Source organism: Hyperolius riggenbachi, chromosome 8 (assembly GCF_040937935.1).
Source record: "Hyperolius riggenbachi isolate aHypRig1 chromosome 8, aHypRig1.pri, whole genome shotgun sequence".
NCBI classification, from domain to species: domain Eukaryota; kingdom Metazoa; phylum Chordata; class Amphibia; order Anura; family Hyperoliidae; genus Hyperolius; species Hyperolius riggenbachi.
This window is the reverse complement of record NC_090653.1, coordinates 40,463,232-40,482,479: the sequence shown is the minus strand read 5'-3', so window position 1 is coordinate 40,482,479 and position 19,248 is coordinate 40,463,232. Positions and strand designations below refer to the sequence as shown.

Below are 19,248 nucleotides of genomic sequence, written 5' to 3'. Positions count from 1 at the left end.
ACTTAGAACATGAATATATGTATCCCTCAAAGTGGGGCCTACTATGATTAACAAGATCTAATTTCTGCTCAGAACATGAATGTGGTTTCTGGTTACTTAGAATCTGGTCAGATGATGGAGCTGAAGACTGTACGGTTTCAGACTCCTGAACTCGATTTGCTGCAATAAGCAAACTTGACCCTTGAGCAGCAGATTCATGACTATAGATAGAGCCATCACTCTCATAAAGTATGGAAATGTTATCCGCATAGTAGCTCTCTATCTGTTCTTCAAAACTATTTTCCGCTCCCAGTGAGGTCATACTTCCCCTATATGAGTTCTCACCAGAACGCGATTTCTCAGGAATAATAGGGGGTGCAAGATGTACGTGGGACTTTCTATGATTGAGGAGATCCGCATAATATACAAAATCCTCTTTACACTGTGAACAGTGCAGTTTCTAGGCTAAAATGCACCCAGGGCGAGGGTGTAAAAATTGCGCCCCCCCCCCCCCCCCTAGGTTAGATAGGTAGGTGCCTCTCAGTATAGGTTAGATTAGGTAGGTGCCCCCTAGTATAGGCTAGATTAGACAGGTGCCCCCCAGAATAGGTTAGATTAGGTAGCTGCCCCCCAGTATAGGTTAGATAAGGTAGCTGCCCCCCCAGTATAGGTTAGGTAGGTGCCCCCCAGTATAGGTTAGGTAGGTGCCCCCCAGTATAGGTTAGATAGGTAGCTGCCCCCCAGTATAGGTTAGATTAGGTAGCTGCCCCCCAGTATAGGTTAGATTAGGTAGCTGCCCCCCCAGTGTTGGTTATATTAGGTAGCTGCCCCCCAGTGTAGGTTAGATAGGTAGCTGCCCCCCAGTGTAGGTTAGATAGGTAGCTGCCCCCCAGCGTAGGTTAGATTAGGTAGCTGCCCCCAGTATAGGTTAGATAGGTAGCTGCCCCCCAGCGTAGGTTAGATTAGGTAGCTGCCTGCAGTATAGGTTAGATAGGTAGCTGCCCCCCAGTGTAGGTTAGATTAGGTAGGTGCCCCCCAGTGTAGGTTAGATAGGTAGGTGCCCCCCAGCGTAGGTTAGATTAGCAGCTGCCCCCCAGCGTAGGTTAGATTAGGTAGGTGCCCCCAGAATAGGTTAGATAGGTAGCTGCCCCCCAGTATAGGTTAGATTAGGTAGCTGCCCCCCAGTGTAGGTTAGATAGGTAGCTGCCCCCCCAGTGTTGGTTATATTAGGTAGCTGCCCCGCAGTGTAGGTTAGATAGGTAGCTGCCCCCCAGTGTAGGTTAGATAGGTAGCTGCCCCCCAGTGTAGGTTAGATAGGTAGCTGCCCCCCAGCGTAGGTTAGATTAGGTAGGTGCCCCCCAGTGTAGGTTAGATAGGTAGCTGCCCCCCAGCGTAGGTTAGATTAGGTAGCTGCCCCCAGTATAGGTTAGATAGGTAGCTGCCCCCCAGCGTAGGTTAGATAGGTAGCTGCCCCCCAGTGTAGGTTAGATAGGTAGCTGCCCCCCCAGCGTAGGTTAGATTAGGTAGGTGCCCCCCAGTGTAGGTTAGATAGGTAGCTGCCCCCCAGCGTAGGTTAGATTAGGTAGCTGCCCCCAGTGTAGGTTAGATAGGTAGCTGCCCCCCAGCGTAGGTTAGATTAGGTAGCTGCCCCCAGTATAGGTTAGATAGGTAGCTGCCCCCCAGTGTAGGTTAGATTAGGTAGGTGCCCCCCAGTGTAGGTTAGATAGGTAGGTGCCCCCCAGCGTAGGTTAGATTAGCAGCTGCCCCCCAGCGTAGGTTAGATTAGGTAGGTGCCCCCAGAATAGGTTAGATAGGTAGATGCCCCCAATAATGGAGGGGGGAGCCGCAGGGAGGGCAGCCCGACCTCTCCCTCCCTCTCCTCTCCCGGGCGCCCTCCGTGCTCCCCCCTCAGATGCAGAGTTCGTGAGCAGCAGGGATTGGGAAGCGCTGTTTACAACTCACCGGCTGCCTGGCTCCAAGCGCTGCTCTCTCGCCGCTGGTCTCCCCTCTCTGTATACATACTGATACACGCTGCTTCCGGCTACAGGAAGCAGCGTGTATCAGTACGTATACAGAGAGAGAGAGAATGGAGACCAGCGGCGAGAGAGCAGCGCTTGGAGCCAGGCAGCCGGTGAGTTGTAAACAGCGCTTCCCTGCTGCTCACGAACTCTGCATCTGAGGGGGGAGCACGGAGGGCGCCCGGGAGAGGAGAGGGAGGGAGAGGTCGGGCTGCCCTCCCCGCGGCTCCGGCTCCCCCCTCCATTATAGCGCCCCCCTCCCAACAGCGCCCCGGGCGGCGGCACGCTCCGCACGGGGCAAGAAACGGGGCTGACTGTGAACATGGAAAGGATTTATCAGACGGACGGGAGGTATCTAAATCGGGGAAAGACTTGAGCGACAGACTTCCCACCAGGAGTTCAGTTACACCAGCACATGGTTTCTGGAGACCGGGATCTGAACTAGCACCAGATCCCGTATTTCCCGGGGATGGCGCAGCAGGCTCCTTAGAACTCGGATCTCTCACCATCCCCCAAAAATGTTTTCTTGACTTTTTCCTGCAATCTCGTACCCAATGGTCATGTTGTCCGCAATAGAAGCAAAGACCCTCTACAGAGGGGGGTGACACTGGTGCAACAGAGTTTAAAATACACTTAATTGACTCAGTCAGTTGGTTAACCTGAGTCTGTAATGTATCAACCGTTTTCCTAACCTCCTTAAGAGTAGCGGTTAACACATCGATCCGTTCATCAAGTGTCACCATGTTTTTTGGGCCTGTCGTTCTGTCACGATCAGTGTAGCAGAGAGGGTCTGATTCTCGGTGATCTGCAGTATCACTGGCAATACAGATATATATTCGATTATTGATGATCTGCAGTATCACCGATAATCCGATATAACGCTAACCTCTGAACACCTGAGTAGTGTGAGTGCTTGGTGCAACAGTAATACCGTGAGGACTAAGCCTCAGAAACAAGTGCCGTACTGTATGAAGTACTGCAGCAATACAGATTCCTTCCGAAGGCCTGGACTCTCCCGGGGGAGGAGTCAGGCGGAGCGTAGGAAGGACAGAACGTGAGTGACACCTAGGAGAGGGCGTCACTAACAGATCTGGGAACTGCCTCTAACAGCAAGGTCAGTTCTCGAAGTCGGGCAAGCCAGGTCGTAACACACGGACAGATACAGTACAGATACAGAAAGCAGAGGCGGAGTCTAATAAACAGGCAGGGTACGGCAACAGGGTATCAGAAATATTGGGGTACAGAATCAGGAGTCAGATGCAGAGTCTAAGAGCGAGCCGAGGTTCGGCAACAGGGTATCCGAATGACAGGGTACAAGATCAGAATACAGAAGAATAGTAACAAGCTTGGAGAACCTGAGGAGCAGGTGCCCAGCAAATACAGAGCTGGCCCTGTTGAGCAGGTGCCCAGCAAATACAGCGCTGGCCCTGGGAAGCAGGTGCCCAGCAAATACAGCGCTGGCCCTGGGGAGCAGGTGCCCAGCAAATACAGCGCTGGCCCTGTGGAGCAGGTGCCCAGCACATACAGAGCTGGCCCTGTGGAGCAGGTGCCCAGCAAATACAGAGCTGGCCCTGTGGAGCAGGTGCCCAGCAGATACAGAGCTGGCCCTATGGAGCAGGTGCCCAGCACATACAAGGCATGAACTATCTCCTATCGATAGAGATAGTTCTCAGGGTCGAGAACTCACAGACAAACAAAGTACAGGATCAGATATCAGGAGGGTAGTCAGACAGGCAGAAAGTCATAACAGATAATCAGAATCAAACTAGTACTTTAAGCTATCAACAGAATCTAGCTAAGTGTAGGATTACAGCTCCAGCTGGTCCCGGCACACTTAAGGATCTGACTAAGGGTCTGCGTGCTCCCACATTGTGATCGCAACGACAGGCAACCAGCAACTGACCAAGCAGCAGAATATATAGTTGCTGGACACTGCCGCCCCGCCCGAACCATTCAGCCAATCATGAGTCCTGCAGGAATCAGCTGACCTTCCTGATCAGCTGACACTTCCCCTGCTAGTATAAAGGTCCTGGATTCAGGCCCGCGCTGTGCATAGCTCTCCATCTGCCTAAGTGCACTAACAGACCCAGCCACACCAAGCACACGCTGCTGCATACAAACAGCCGCTTTGCTTTCAGGACATGCGGCGGCTTTTCCGCGTTCCACCACACACCCAGACGCGTGCAAACCGCCGCTTAGGATGCGGAGTCAGCCGCCTAGCACTTGGCACACGCGGCAGCTTTCCGCGTTTCCTCACATGCATCTATTTATATTTAAAATTTCACAGATTTTTTCCATAGTGCCCCTTTAACCTCCCTGGCGGGGCATTTCTGTCTGGATTTATGGGTCTAAAAGCGGTACATTTTTTTTCAAGAATTTTAGTCTTCCAATTTTAAAGTCATAACTCACCAAAATATATCAGAATAAAGCAAGGCTTGGTGTACAGAGGCGCCAGAGTAGAATAAAAACGTTTAAAAACCGTCTAAAAGAGGGGGATGTTCAGGTGGACTTACCTCCCTCAAAGTGAGCGCCTTGACAGAGGCGCTCACTTCTGCATCTAGACCCATTGAGTTATACTCCTGTTTGCCTGATGAAGCAGGACCACACCTGCGAAACGCGTTGCACTAAGTGGAGTTCAATAAAATATTTTTGTATTGATATATTGTGACTCAATTGAGTTTTATATTTTTGAGGGAGGTAAGTCCACCTGAACATCCCCCTCTTTTAGACGGTTTTTAAACGTTTTTATTCTACTCTGGCGCCTCTGTACACCAAGCCTTGCTGAAATCTTGAGTCCACCCTCGGTGGAGGGGTGCTACCCCATTTCCTATCTACAGAGAGCGACATCTTAAAAACCTGAGTGGGGTCAGGTTCTAATACTCCCCACCTGCACTTGAAGTGGTTGCCTATGGGTAACCCATGTTTGTGAGTATATCTAAATATTTTGCTTTTAACCACAACCAACTTAACAATACTACACCATATCGGGCTCTCGATTTCTCTTTGTTCTTCCAAGCATATCAGAATAAAAGCCTGGTAGACATTCTGCATATAAATAACAGACTGCAACACAACATTGTTGAATTAAGACATTGTGAAACTGTACAAATAAGGCAGGCAGAGAGTAGTCAAAATCCAAGCAGACGTCGGTGCAGGCGGCAGGCAGAGATTAGTCAAAATCCAAGCAGACGTCGGTGCAGTCGGCAGGCAGAGATTAGTCAAAATCCAGGCAGACGTCGGTGCAGTCGGCAGGCAGAGATTAGTCAAAATCCAGGCAGACGTCGGTGCAGACAGCAGGTAGAGAGTAGTCAAAATCCAGGCAGAGGTCGGTGCAGACAGCAGGTAGAGAGTAGTCAAAATCCAGGCAGAGGTCGGTGCAGGCGGCAGGCAGAGAGTGGTCAAAATCCAGGCAGAGGTCGGTGCAGGCGGCAGGCAGAGAGTAGTCAAAATCCAAGCAAAAATCGGTAACAGTAAGGCAGCTCTTAGCGCAGAAGCATGTGGGAACCAAATGGCTATATTGTTAATATTCTGTGATTTCAAATTATCTTTTCTGCCATCTCTGCCATGGCATTCAGGTGACACAGGGGAGAGATTAAATTACAACTAGTGATTAGAGACAAATGAGGAGGAATAATTAGACAAACTAAACTCTCTCTGTATATAAATCTATCTATCTATCTATCTATCTATCTATCTATCTATCTATCTATCTCTATCTAACTAACTAGATAGATAGATAGATAGATAGATAGATAGATAGATAGATAGATAGATACACACACACACACACATACAGTATGTGTGTGTATATATATATACACACCAATGTGATGTCACGCAGCAGGAGGGGCGAACAGCGAGAACAAAGTCATCAGCTGTTGCTCGGCCGAGTTGATTCACCTAGTAGCTTGCTGGCTGGGTGTACAACCGGATTATCTGCAGCGGTTGTCATTATATCGACCACCTCAGGCTACTTTAATCTATCATGTTTATGGGCTTAATAGCTATAGCTATAGGTTGTATTAACTTTTGTTTTAGAAATTCGACCTTATTTGCTTGTTCCCAGTGAAGTTGAATGTGTAATAATGTGTTTACGCAGAACTCTTAATAAATAGTAAATACCTGGCTGAAAACATTCGGATGTGGCCACCACAAAGTCATGTGTAGAATCGCAACATCTAAACCTCATGAATGTTTTAATACTTAGTGATGTTGGATTAGATCTGTCTGTAGGAAAGTTGCTTTCTGTGACCAGGACTGTTCTGTGCTTGCACAGTTCATAAAAATTGCAACTGTGCATCGGCCCAATGCTCCCGGCTACAGGAGCACAATTGAAGTGGTGTGCTGCAGTAGCCCACAACTGGCCCAGTCCGCCAGCTTTCAGAGAGGCACAGTGGATGAATAGAACAGAACAGAATGATGGTGAGTGACCAGAAGGACTATAGAGGGGCTGGAAGAAGTCCCAAGTAAGTTAAACTGGGCACATTACTTTCACTTTAGGTACCCTTTAAATTTAATCTTCAAGAATGATACAGAAGTGGATCAGAATGTATTCTAATCCTGATCTGTATCATGCAAAAAAAAAAACATAAAAAAGGACAACTGAAGCAAGAGGGATATGTAGGCAGCCACATGTATTCCCTTTTGAGCAATAACAGCTGCCTGGTTATCCTGCTGATCCTCTGCCTCTAAGGCCGCATTCAGACTATACGCACTGGCGCGTGCATTTTGGCAGCGCGCATAGTGTGTGATGCGCAAGAACGGTAGAAGGGCATAAACAGCCCTTCTATGGTTCCCATCATATGCACCATGCAGCAGTGCGATGCGCTATCGCACTGCTGCATGCATTTTTTGAGAATCGCAGCGCTGACCCATTCACTGTAGTGAATGGGATCAGCAGCGCATAGCACCACAGATGGCATGCGATCGTATGCGTTTTGTTCTGGTCGCACAGCCACCTGCGCTAATTGATGTGAACAGGGCCTTATACTTTTAGCCATAGACCCTGAATAAGCATGCAGCAGATCAGGTGTTTCTGACATTATTGTCAGATCTGACAAGATTAGCTGCATGCTTGTTTCTGGTGCGATTCACTCACTACTGCAGCCAAATAGATCAGCAGGGCTGCCAGGCAACTGGTATGGTTTAAAAGGAAATAAATATGGCAGCCTCCATATACCTCTTACTACAGCTGTCCTTTAATGTTTTGAAAGCTTGCAATAAACCATGTACCATTAGACATTAATGGTATTACCTGAATGAGTGTTTATTGGTTTGATGTCTGCACATCTGCTCCACGACTCACACCAGACCATACTTCATTTAAAGTAGGACAGTCCCCATAAAAATCAAATTTTAACAGCAACTGGTCTGAGTGTATTAAGTGATAAAGATGCTAATCCTGCATTCAAAACTTTCAAAACTTTTTCTGCTGTTATAGTTTGGAGTTATCACATACCTTAGGAGCACTGGCCCTTTAATTGCCATTGCCATCGGCTGGAAAAACAGTTGCATGCTGGGGGGTCTTTTTATCTGTAATATGTTCCTCCTCTTCCCTTTATTTCCCCCTCCTTCTAATGACATAATACAGTGCACTTCCTAGTATAGACCTCAGTGGGAGGGTCTGAAGACTCTGGGAGGAGGGTGGGTAATGAATACACAATTAGCAAGAGGAGAAAAAAAAAGAGTGAGGCAGGAAGTGATGTCAGGATTAGCTTCATTCAAAGGTATCCAAGATGGAAACTGTCTAGAATAGGATTCTCTGATTTCCTTTATAAAATTTCCAGGAATCATAACATGGACAGTGCAATACATCTGGTATGTAAGTAGAACTAGTATTTATCTACTTATGTGTGTGTTTTTATTTCTAGGTTAACATGGGTTTCACTTGTTCTTTAACCACCCTGGCGTTCTGATTAAATCGCCAGGGTGGCTGCGGGAGGGTTTTTTTTAAATAAAAAAAAAACTATTTCATGCAGCCAACTGAAAGTTGGCTGCATGAAAGCCCACTAGAGGGCGCTCCGGAGGCGATCTTCCGATCGCCTCCGGCGCCCAGAATAAACAAGGAAGGCCGCAATGAGCGGCCTTCCTTGTTTTGCTTATATCGTCGCCATAGCGACGAGCGGAGTGACGTCATCGACGTCAGCCGACGTCCTGACGTCAGCTGCCTCCGATCCAGCCCTTAGCGCTGGCCGGAACTTTTTGTTCCGGCTGCGCAGGGCTCAGGCGGCTAGGGGGGCCCTCTTTCACCGCTGCTCGCGGCGAATCGCCGCAGAGCGGCGGCGATCAGGCAGCACACGCGGCTGGCAAAGTGCCGGCTGCGTGTGCTGCACTTTATTTGATAAAAATCGGCCCAGCAGGGCCTGAGCGGCAGCCTCCGGCGGTGATGGACGAGCTGAGCTCGTCCAGACCGCTCAGGAGGTTAAACAGCTCTGAAACTCAATTCTCATCATCCTCAGATAACGGGTTCACTTGTTATTTTATTGTATTCCCTTAAAAACTTCTGATTCTTAGTGATGATGCTGATTTACTTTTTATGTTAATACACAGGTGGTGGTACTTCCTCAAGATGTCCAAAAGGATTTAACAATTATATCTTGTGGATTCTGATTTTATTAGCTATGCCTACAATAATTAATGGAATTCCTGTAACATCATGGGGTAAGTCCTCGATTTCTTATCTGACATGTTAAAAGGCAAGACAGTGAAATAACTAGCGATGGTCAGAAGCTCTAATTTCCGATTCCAAGGAAATTACAGTTACCGAAAATGCAGATTACTGACTCTGTGGATTTCCGATTTAATCCGAGGGGCTCTTTCACATTAGGGCAGATTTTCTGCGTTTCAACGCAACGGGTAAAGTTTGCGTTACCCAAGGTGAAATGAAAGTCCATAGACTTTCATTTTAGCTTTCACATATAACGCAGCCTTTTTGTGCGTTGCGTTACACTGCACCCAGGCGCAGTTTTTCGGCCGACGCTAGCTTTATGCGTTACAATGTTAGTCAATGTAAAACGCACACTATGCGCGTTTTTAATCCGTTAACGCAGGCAATCAGTCCCAGAATGCAACAGAGGAACAATGTAGAAAGTTGAAAACTAAAAGAAAAAAAAATGACCTGCGTTTTCCCATGTGCTGTAACGCATTGAAAACGGATTAAAAACGCACACTCACTGCAGTGCAACGCATATCAAAACGCATTAAAATGCATACAACAAAACGTATGCTTTGAGCGTTCTCCAACGCAAGCTCTGATGTGAAAGAGCCCTCAGCAAAGTATTTTTTTTTGGTAATTTTGTATACCGTATATACTCGAATACAAGTCGACCTCATGTATAAGTCGACTCCAATATTCAACCCTCTTAAAATTGATTCATTTTTACAATAATTATGTATAAATGATTTAGTCCGTGTTTGCCCATTGTAAAATCTTTTAAATCCCTGATTTACATTCTGACATATACTACATGGTGACATTTTTACTGTTGGCAGGTGATGTAGCTGCTGCATGCTTTTTTGGCAGTTGGAAACAGCTGTAAACAGCTATTTCCCACAATTCAACAAGGTTCACAGACAGGAAACTGCCAGGAGTACCATGGTACTCAGAGTTTCTTGTGGGAGGGGTTTCACCACAATATCAGTCATACAGCGCCCCCTGGTGGTCTGTTGGTGAAAAGGAATAGATTTCTCATGTAAAAGGGGGTAGCAGCAACTGATTGGTATAAAGTTCAATTCTTGGTCAGAGTTTCTCTTCAAAGTGAACCAGAGACAAAGCACCCTCATGTATTTTACCATATATATCAATGGGGATATGAGAGAAAACACCTACCCTGCTCTCTGTTTCATTGTTAACTGTTCAGCTTGCTTCTTATCAGCCATGATAAAATCCCCGACTGAGCATTCAGTCCGGCTTTGCTCAGGAATTTTTATAGCTGAGTATGTGTTCTCTGGTGTCTTTTCAATCCCAAGCCTGCCCCCTTGTGGCTCTGCTCAGGAATCATTATAGCTGAGTCATTATAGCAAAGCCAGACTGAATGCTCAGTCGGGAATTTTATCAGGGCTGATTAGAAGCAAGCTGAACAGTTAAAAATGAAACAGACAGCAGGGTAGGTGTTTTCTCTAATGTTCCCACTGAAATATATGGTAAAATATATGAGGGTGTTTCGTCTCTGGTTCACTTTAAGTGCAGCAAATAACTCCTCCAGGCCTCCAAGTGCTGCAATTATTCACTCCACTTCCTGCAGCCCAGTATGTTCCCCCTGCCCCTTTTCTTGTTAATTGCTGTGGCCAAGACTTTAAGACCTGTGTTTTCTTGGCATTTCCTTTCCTCAAAGTGTCAAGTAGCACGGGGTAAATTGCTGCAAATGGGAATGTCACTATTAGTACACACATTACTCAGTGTGCTCAGTGTTGCCTGTGACTCGTGTATAAGTCTACCCCTATACTTTTTTGAAGTGAATCAGACCTAAATTTCTAGACTTGTACTCGAGTATATACAGTACTTCTGAGTATTGGACCAATCAGAGAATGCACATTTTACTGCAGTAATCGGAATACCATTGAAATTTTAGGCCAATCACAAGACTCAGAAAATTTCTCTGAGTCTTCTGATTGAACTAAAATTATCACAGTAATCTGTTTTTCTTGGAAAAAAATCTGCATTCTCTGATTGGTCCAATGCTTCCGAGTTCTGTGATTGGGCTAAAATGACCTAGTTGCGGTAACGCAGCATTTATGCGGAAATCTGATTTCTGAGACCAATTTCCATTTACTGTTGCAGTAAGTCCATTTCCAATCAGAAATTCAGAAATTTCTGTTCAGCTAAATCAAAATGTGCATCCCTAGAAATAATTGACTTCATAGTACTCACCAATAGTAATAACAGCATGAACTAACTGATTTTTGAGTTTTTGTTTTCCTCATTGGTGCAATGTTGATGCAGCTTTCTCTATGGAACATCTGGTCTGCACTGGCTCAAAATTTATGACATAATATTCAGTCAATACAGCTGTGATCGAAGTTCATGGTACCAGTTTTCCATTAGTACCATTCATGATCTAAAGACGTTTTAAAGTTATATGATAACATGACGACCATCTGCCTGAAATTTAAACTTTCCTTGGATTTTTTTGTGGGCCAAAACTAATTACATGACAATACCTAATATTTTCTGTGGATCGTGAAAGTAATGTTGGATTGATCACCCCTTCAAGGCAGTAATTTTGTGTTCTATGTAATTAAAACGTGTAAATAACTACTTCTACCTCTAGTTTCAGCTACTCTGCATGAGGTAAATAGAACATATTTAAGATTTTATTTATGTTACATTATTTATGTTATTTAAAGGGACCCCGAGCAGTAAAAATAAATGCAATTGCATGCGCAGTACTGTCGCGTGATGACGTGAAGCGGCCGGCATGATGACGCGAAAAGACCGAGATATGGAAGCGGAAGCTCGACACCTGGCCCAGGTGTCGCCGGTGCTGTATGCGGTGGAGGGACGGGGAGAGAAGCCAGGAGGGCGCCGGGGGACCTCCCGACCTACGGTGGGCTGGAGAAAGCCCCAGGTAAGTAGCGATTCCATTTATTTTTACTGCTCGGGGTCCCTTTAACTACTTTTGGACCCGTGTAGTTGAAATCTACGCCCTGTTTTGATGCTAATCCGGCTGCTAGATTTCAACTCACTGCTGCTGCGCGCATCCACCATTTTCGACGCTCCCGAAGACCTCGCTGCTGTCTCCCTTCACAGATCACTTGCTCTGCCTGTCTCTATGATGGCAGAGCCCTGTGAGCCAGTCAGGAGCCGATTTCAATGGCTCCTGGCCCTGTCTTTGAATGTAAGCAACTCCCATTGGCTTAAATTGAAAGACATAGTCAGGAGCCAATGGAAGCGGCTCCTGACCTGCTCAGGAACTTTGCCGTCATAGAGACAGGCAGAGTGGGTGGCCCAGGATCCTGGCGTGCGCCGATGATGGTGGTTGTGATGGGTATGTGGGGAAATTCATCGGGATTCCGCCGTTTCTTTACCAGTGGTCTCTGGTCCTTAAAGGACTTACGAGGCGAAATTACTAAAAAAAGTAAATTACCTGCCTCATCTTTTGAGGCATGGAGGACACTATCCACGCCCTCCGTGCCGATCTGCCGGGTCCCCCCGCTCATTAGCGCCCCGGGCCGGCTGCCGACCCCACGGCCCGGGTCGGGCTCTCCTGCCTCTCGCAACATGGCTGCTTCCTCTGGCCGCGGCTGCGCAGTCCGCCTGGCCGCGAGTGCGGCTGCGCAGCTCTAGGGCCAACCCCCCAATCCACGCTGCGCAGCTCTAGGGCCAACCCCCCGATCCACGCTACGTAGCGTGGATCAGGGGGGTTGGCCCTAGAGCTGCGCAGCCGCACTCGCGGCAAGGCGGACTGCGCAGCCGCGGCCAGAGGAAGCGGCCATGTTGCGAGAGGCAGGAGAGCCCGGGCCTGTAAGATCTGGTTATAATACATGAGACCATCGACCAGTGCTGCCTCTGTATTTCCTCTGCAGAAAAGTCTAGTGCCAGGTAGACTAACAGCTGATTCGTCACAAAACAAACAGCTGATCTATTCCAGCTCAGTGCTGCACGAGGGTAAAGAGACCCAGCAGGCAGTGGCAGCCCCAGCTTCAAATGTGTTGAGGGGCACGAAGGAGACACAATGGCTGGCTGGTGGGACCCATTTTGGTGATCAAAATTGATTTATATATTGATATATATTGATAAATTGATTTATATATGTTTTTCCTAACTCAGCAATGATAGGAATTAAAACATTTCAAACAAAACTCAGAGACTTTTGAGCAGAGCAGATTGTCCAAGTGATGGTTCTGTTATGGAAGAAAAGTTACCTACGTATGTACCTGGCTAGTTGGCTGGCATGCTTTAATCCTTACTCACTAGCAAGCTGCTCCTGTGTGGACAGATCACAGACAAATAATTTCAGTTTGTGTCTGATGACTTTATAAGAAAGAAGAGAGGAAAGAGACAGGAGGGAGAGAAACACTGTGTGTTTAATTCCTTAGCTTATTAGTTAAGCATTGCTGCAGACTAGAGCTTGTATTTTACAGATTGGAATTTTTGAATCCGGATCATAACAATTATTGGCTAATTTAATAGAAAAACCATAAGCTTTCAGCTAGTGAGCATTCTTCAAACACTATTCTTGTTGACTGACAATGTTAGAACATAGAATAAGAGGGAGGTAGAGAGATTTTTTTTACAAATATAAGTGTCATCCAGATACATTAATTGCAAGGGATCTTGCAAGGATTGTGAGTTATTTATCTCAAATAGATAAGACCCTTGGTTTACTTAAAGAGAATCTGTATTGTTAAAATCGCTCAAAAGTAAACATACCAGTGCGTTAGGGGACATCTCCTATTACCCTCTGTCACAATTTCGCCGCTCCTCGCCACATTAAAAGTGGTTAAAAACAGTTTTAAAAAGTTTGTTTGTAAACAAACAAAATGGCCACCAAAACAGGAAGTAGGTTGATGTACAGTATGTCCACACATAGAAAATACATCCATACGTAAGCAGGCTGTATACAGAATTCCTTTTGAATCTCAAGAGATCATTTGTGTGTTTCTTTCCCCCATGCACTGAAGTTTCAGGCTGCTCTTTTCTTCCTGCAAACAGCTTTGCCCTTGTTTGTAATTCCTCAGTATGTGAAAGCCCAGCCAGCTCAGAGGACGATTTATCCAGCTGATTAGAGCAGCTTCTCTCTTCTCTCTTATCTAAATAATACACAGGCAGTGTGCGTAGAGGGGCCAGAAAGGGTGAGTTCATAGCAGAACCACAACACTGAAGAACTTGGCAGCCTTCCAGACACAGGCCGACAAGTCTGACAGGGGAAAGATACATTGATTTATTACAGAGACTGTCATAGTAGAAAGTGCTGCAGTCAGCCAGAACACATTAGAATAGCTTTTGGAACATGTAGGATGATAAAAAACAGGATGCAATTTTTGTTACGGAGTCTCTTTAAAGCGGAATATAACCCTGCATTTCAACTTTGCTCTAAAACATTATTTACAGCATATTCTATGCAACCAGCATTTTTGTTTTTACTAGACCAGCATTGGAAGGGTTACACACAGAGGTTTAAAGTTCCATGGAGAGATATGCAGACACAGCCGAAGTTCAGATAGATACATTTAACTAAATAGGATGTAACAAGTGAGAAATGTTACACACTCTTTGGCTGTCCTACAGCTCCTGCACAGTCAGAGAGAGTGAGTCACATTCCACACTTCGATACATTTAAGTAAACAAAATGTATCTATGTAAGCTTTGGATGCGTCTGCATTTCTCTCCAGGAACTTTAAAGCTCTGTGTGTAACCATTCCAATGCTGGTCTAGTAAAAAAAAAAATGCTGGTTGCATATAATATACTGTAAATAATGTTTTAGAGCAAAGTTGAAATGCAGGGTTATATTCCGCTTTAAAGAGACTCTGAAGTCTCCTAAAAACTAGGTTTTAACTTTAAAAACCTCTGTAACCTAATTGTCCCTCCTAAAACGCCGCATCCCCGTGGCTGAAAAAGCCATAAATCACCCCAAATCCCCTGGGGACATCGTGGAGCTACTTCCGCATAGAGGCAGAGCTTTCAGCTGCAGCTCTGCCTCTACATTTGTCTACCAGTGCAGATCGCCGTCTCTCCCCGCCCCTCTCAGTCTTCCTTCATGGAGAGGGGTGGGGTGGAGGCGGAGATACACGTGGATTGACGCGCATGGTGGCAGAACTGCAGCTGAAAGCTCTGCCTCCTGGGTCAGCAAAATCCATGACCAAGAAAGTAGTGGATTTTGCCGGGGGGGGGGGGGGGGGGGGCGGATTAGTGGTGATTTATGTCGTTTTCAGCCACTGGGATGTGGCGTTTTACAAGGGGCAATTAGGTTAAAGAGGTTTTTAAAGTAAAAACTTTGTTTTTAGAAGACTTCAGAGTCTCTTTAATGCCTTCATAGATTCATAGACTCTGGCATGAAGAGTTATAGACCCTATCCTGTTCTGTTTAAGCTGCTGGATCCTGGAAACAGTTAACTGTATGTTACTGAGAAGAGGGGTAGGGGCATTTAGGGGGGTACAGTGATTCCCAGGGGGACCAGTGCCCTAGTGGAGCACCGTAACTGCCTGCAGGATACACAATTCACACCACCAATCGAGTAGAATTCATAAAGTTGCGGGAAAAGCAGCTGAAATGAGCACCGTACCCGAAGCCCTGAAGCTGAAGGCCATAGGCGAGAGGCCTGGTGTGAAATTTTAGAGTTTATTTAGAGTTTCTGTCAGTGTTATAGATTACTTCCTTGTTTTGAAGATTCAGCTGCTATCCTACCTGACTCTAGACTTTCTGCAGATCTAGCGTCGGTCGGTTGCCTCATGAGAACCAATAGTTGTCCTATTATGTCACTGCCAGTAGGTATTGAAAATCTGACAGATCTGACAGGTTTTGGACCTATCTGATAGTAGACTTTTCGGCAGGAAAAATACAGAGCGACTGCTGGCCGGCAGACTAATACATAAGTATCAAGGATTTTATTGTGCATTTTACTCTGGGAGTAATCTACTGTATTTATATGTATGTACAGTATTTGAAATTTTACAATTTTTATGATAGATGTCCTTCAAAACAAAATACAAAAAGGAAAAAGAGATCAAACCAGTATATGCTGCTCAGTACTGCAGATTTATTGCAGTTGGTGCTATACAAATTCTTTTTTCACATACATCCCCCAGGCATGTTGATTGGTTTTACACTAGTTCATAGTTGAGATCACATTGTCTATGACAAGACAGCACTGTATACTGTAATTACAGTTCGTTATGTGCCAGTTGATTAACTGACACGTTTGCATAATAGTGGGTGTATGGTTTTATAAAATGCAATAAATATGCTGTATTGAGCAGCACATACTGGTTTGTTCTATTTTTCCTTTTTGTCTTACCGTATGTTTGTATTTATCAGTGCTGGAACCTGCATAAACCACACACTTAATATTATAATATTCTCTTTATGTGTCCTTCAAAACAAACCTGAGGTGGGTAGGGAGGAAAGTTTGATATCTACCTTAGAAAATGGAAGCCTCTCAATGGTCCCAGGACTTCCCAGCATTTTTGTAGAGCTCACCATTCCAGTGCAGGCTCCCTCTCCATCCCCTGGCCATGTTCCCAGCCATGGCACTCGTATCTAGACTAGGCATGCGCCCACATGTCCACATGTGCCCAGAAAAATGAAGCATCTTGTGCAGGACTTTTCTCCTTCATTTATAATAAACAAGTGAGCCAGTAGAAACATCATTAACAAAGTGTATCGGCAAATAGCTATAGAGGTACCCTGTGCTGGAAGGATGGGCAGAAAAATTGGAGAAGCCTCAGAACCATCCAGGGGCTGAGGTAAGTATTGAACTTGTTTTTTTTCTCACTTCAGGTTTCCTTTAAGTGGGGTAAAGAGAGATAACTCAAGTCAAATATAGAGATAAATAACAGGTTAAGGGTCCTTATACACTTGCAGCAATTCGCGTCTGTTTTTCCAATCACAACAGAACTGGGATTTACATGTAAATCACAGTGCTCATTTTCTATTCCATGCATGATTTTTGATTCAATTGCGCTCCGTACCTGACGGTTCATGCTGCGGTGAATGGACAATGAAAGTTGCATGATCACTTTGCATTGCTATTTTCTGTGCAGTCTAGAGATGGCCTGAATACTTCACCGGCAAGCACTATTCGGCGAAGGTCAGGTATCACACTGGCACAGATCCACTTACGTGCCCACTTATAGTGTTATCGAATTGTGTGCCACATAAAAGCACATTTTTTCCACTACTGCTGCAGGGCCCCTGTTATTATCACTAAATTGTGTTTGAAGTGTTGTGGCATATTCTCAGTGTCTGTCTGAGCCACACAAGTGCCCACTTACATTGATATTGAATTGTGTGCCACATAAAAGCACAAGCACATTTTTTCCACTACTGCTCCAGGGCCTGTAGTAATATCACTAAATTGTGTTTGAAGTGTTGCAGAATATTCAGAGTGGGCCAAATTTATCAAGAGTGTCTGAGACAAAATATTAGTAGGTTTTTAGAAATCCGTGCAGAACTGTCTCAGGCATCTTAAGAAATCATTAGATAGTGCAGATTCCTTCTTAAACTGTTAGGAATAGGAGGAGTTAGGAAGGTCTCTCAGACAGTGCAGTGTGTGAGGGGAATTGCTGTTGCTGAGGTAATCAACACACCTGCTGTCAGCAAGCTCTGTGAGGAGGAGCTAGAATGATGTCTCAGACAAACGAGTACAACAGTGTATGACTAGAGATGTCGCGAACCTCCGATTTTCGGTTCGGAAGGTTCGGTTCGCGGAAAAGTTCGCGAACCGCAATAGACTTCAATGGGGATGCGAACTTTGAAAAATAGAAAAATTTATGCTGGCCACAAAAGTGATGGAAAACATGTTTCAAGGGGTCTAACACCTGGAGGGGGGCATGGCGGAGTAGGATACATGCCCAAAAACCCCGGGCAAAAATCTGGATGTGACGCAAAGCAGCGTTTTAAGGGCAGAAATGACATTGAATTCTAAATTGCAGGCTTAAAGTGCTTTCAAACATCTTGCATGTGTATACATCAATCAGGGAGTGTAATTAGAGTTCTGCTTCACACAGACGCGCCAAATTCACTGTGTAACGCACCGCAAACAGCTGTTTGTGTAGTGACAGCCTGGACTGGTGCGCACCGTGGCGAGAGTGTAGGTCGTGGCAGTTTTCAAGCCCATATGGTCGCCGGGCTGTGGTAGCTCAATGATAGAACAACAGTGACTATCCAGCTGATCAAATTTGGTCTGTCCACAATGAAGCAATGACCTTATTATCTTCTTGTATGTAGGTAGGCATAGGTAGGTGTCCCAGTAGTTAGCTAGGCATAAGCAGGAGTCCCAGTATAGGTAGGTAGGCATAGATAGGAGTCCCAGTATAGGTAGGTAGACATAGGTAGGTGTCCCAGTAGTTAGCTAGGCATAGGTAGGAGTCCCAGTATAGGTAGGTAGGCATAGGTAGGTGCCCCAGTAGTTAGCTAGGCATAGGTAGGAGAACCAGTATAGGTAGGTAGGCATAGGTAGGTGTCCCAGTAGTTAGCTAGGCATAGGTAGGAGTCCCAGTATAGGTAGGTAGGCATAGGTAGGTGTCCCAGTAGTTAGCTAGGCATAGGTAGGAGACCCAGTACAGGTAGGTAGGCATAGGTAGGTCTCCTAGTATAGGTAGGTAGGTAGGTGTCCCCGTATAGGTAAGTAGGTGCCCCAGTAGTTAGGTAGGCATAGGTAGGTGTCCCAGTATAGATAGTTAGGCAGGGCCTGGCTGGCACAGTAATAACAATTACCAAGGTCCAGCTGCAACAGATAGGGCTGTATAATGTCAGTGAGCAACACACACACAAAAAAAACACATCTGGAAAACATTATCTCTCAAAAGAGCTCTTGAGGGGTGCTATTTTAGCAATAACAATCAGCCAGGAGCAAGCCAAGACCAAGAGCCTAACTAATCTTTCCCTAGGAGAACAAGTCTGAAGCAGCTGTCCCTAGCCTGTCTCTAGCAGGCACACGAGTGGGTGTCATGGCCAGCAAACCTGCCTTATATAAGGGGGGTGGGGCTCCAGGGCTTAGTGTAGCCTGAATGGCTACAATGTGCCTGCTGACTGTGATGCAGAGGGTCAAAGTTGACCCTCATAGTGCATTATGGGGCGAATCGAACCTCCGCAAAAGTTCGCTTGGTCCAGGTGACCGCGAACCCCCAAAGTTCGCCTGGAACCGTTCGCCGGCGAACCGTTCGCTACATCTCTATGTATGACTTGTTTGTTTATCTCATCTGGGACACAAGCAGCCCAGGCTGTAATTACTCTCCTAAACTTCCACTCTCAAATAATCCAAATGTCTGCTCTGTCTTTTACATACATTTTTAACATGCTCTAAACCAGGGGTGCCCACACTTTTTCAAGTCGCGAGCTACTTTTAAAATGACCAAGTCTAGGAGATCTACCAACATACGCACGCACGCTCGCATGCACCCCCCCACACACACACACACACATATCCCAGCATAGTTAGGCACATGGTTGGTCACAGAATCCTTCCCCTACAGAGTGTCATAATCCCCCCTCCCCATCACAGCATAGTTGTAAAAAAATGGTCACAGAACCCTTCTTTTCAACACCCGCCCCCCCTTCACAATCCTTCTCCCCCCACAGCACATGGCTCC

The 19,248-nt window shown here is 45.9% G+C and overlaps 1 protein-coding gene across 2 annotated transcripts in view; it reads left to right on the top strand.

Moving 5' to 3' along the window:
- The window catches only part of LOC137528097 (uncharacterized), a 172,699-nt gene that overhangs the window by 97,080 nt on the left and 56,371 nt on the right, over positions 1–19,248 (top strand). For both annotated transcript variants that reach the window (XM_068249373.1, XM_068249372.1), the window contains exon 10: positions 8,547–8,657. In XM_068249373.1, coding sequence (XP_068105474.1) covers positions 8,547–8,657 — 111 coding nt within the window. The remainder of the gene's footprint in view (positions 1–8,546; positions 8,658–19,248) is intronic.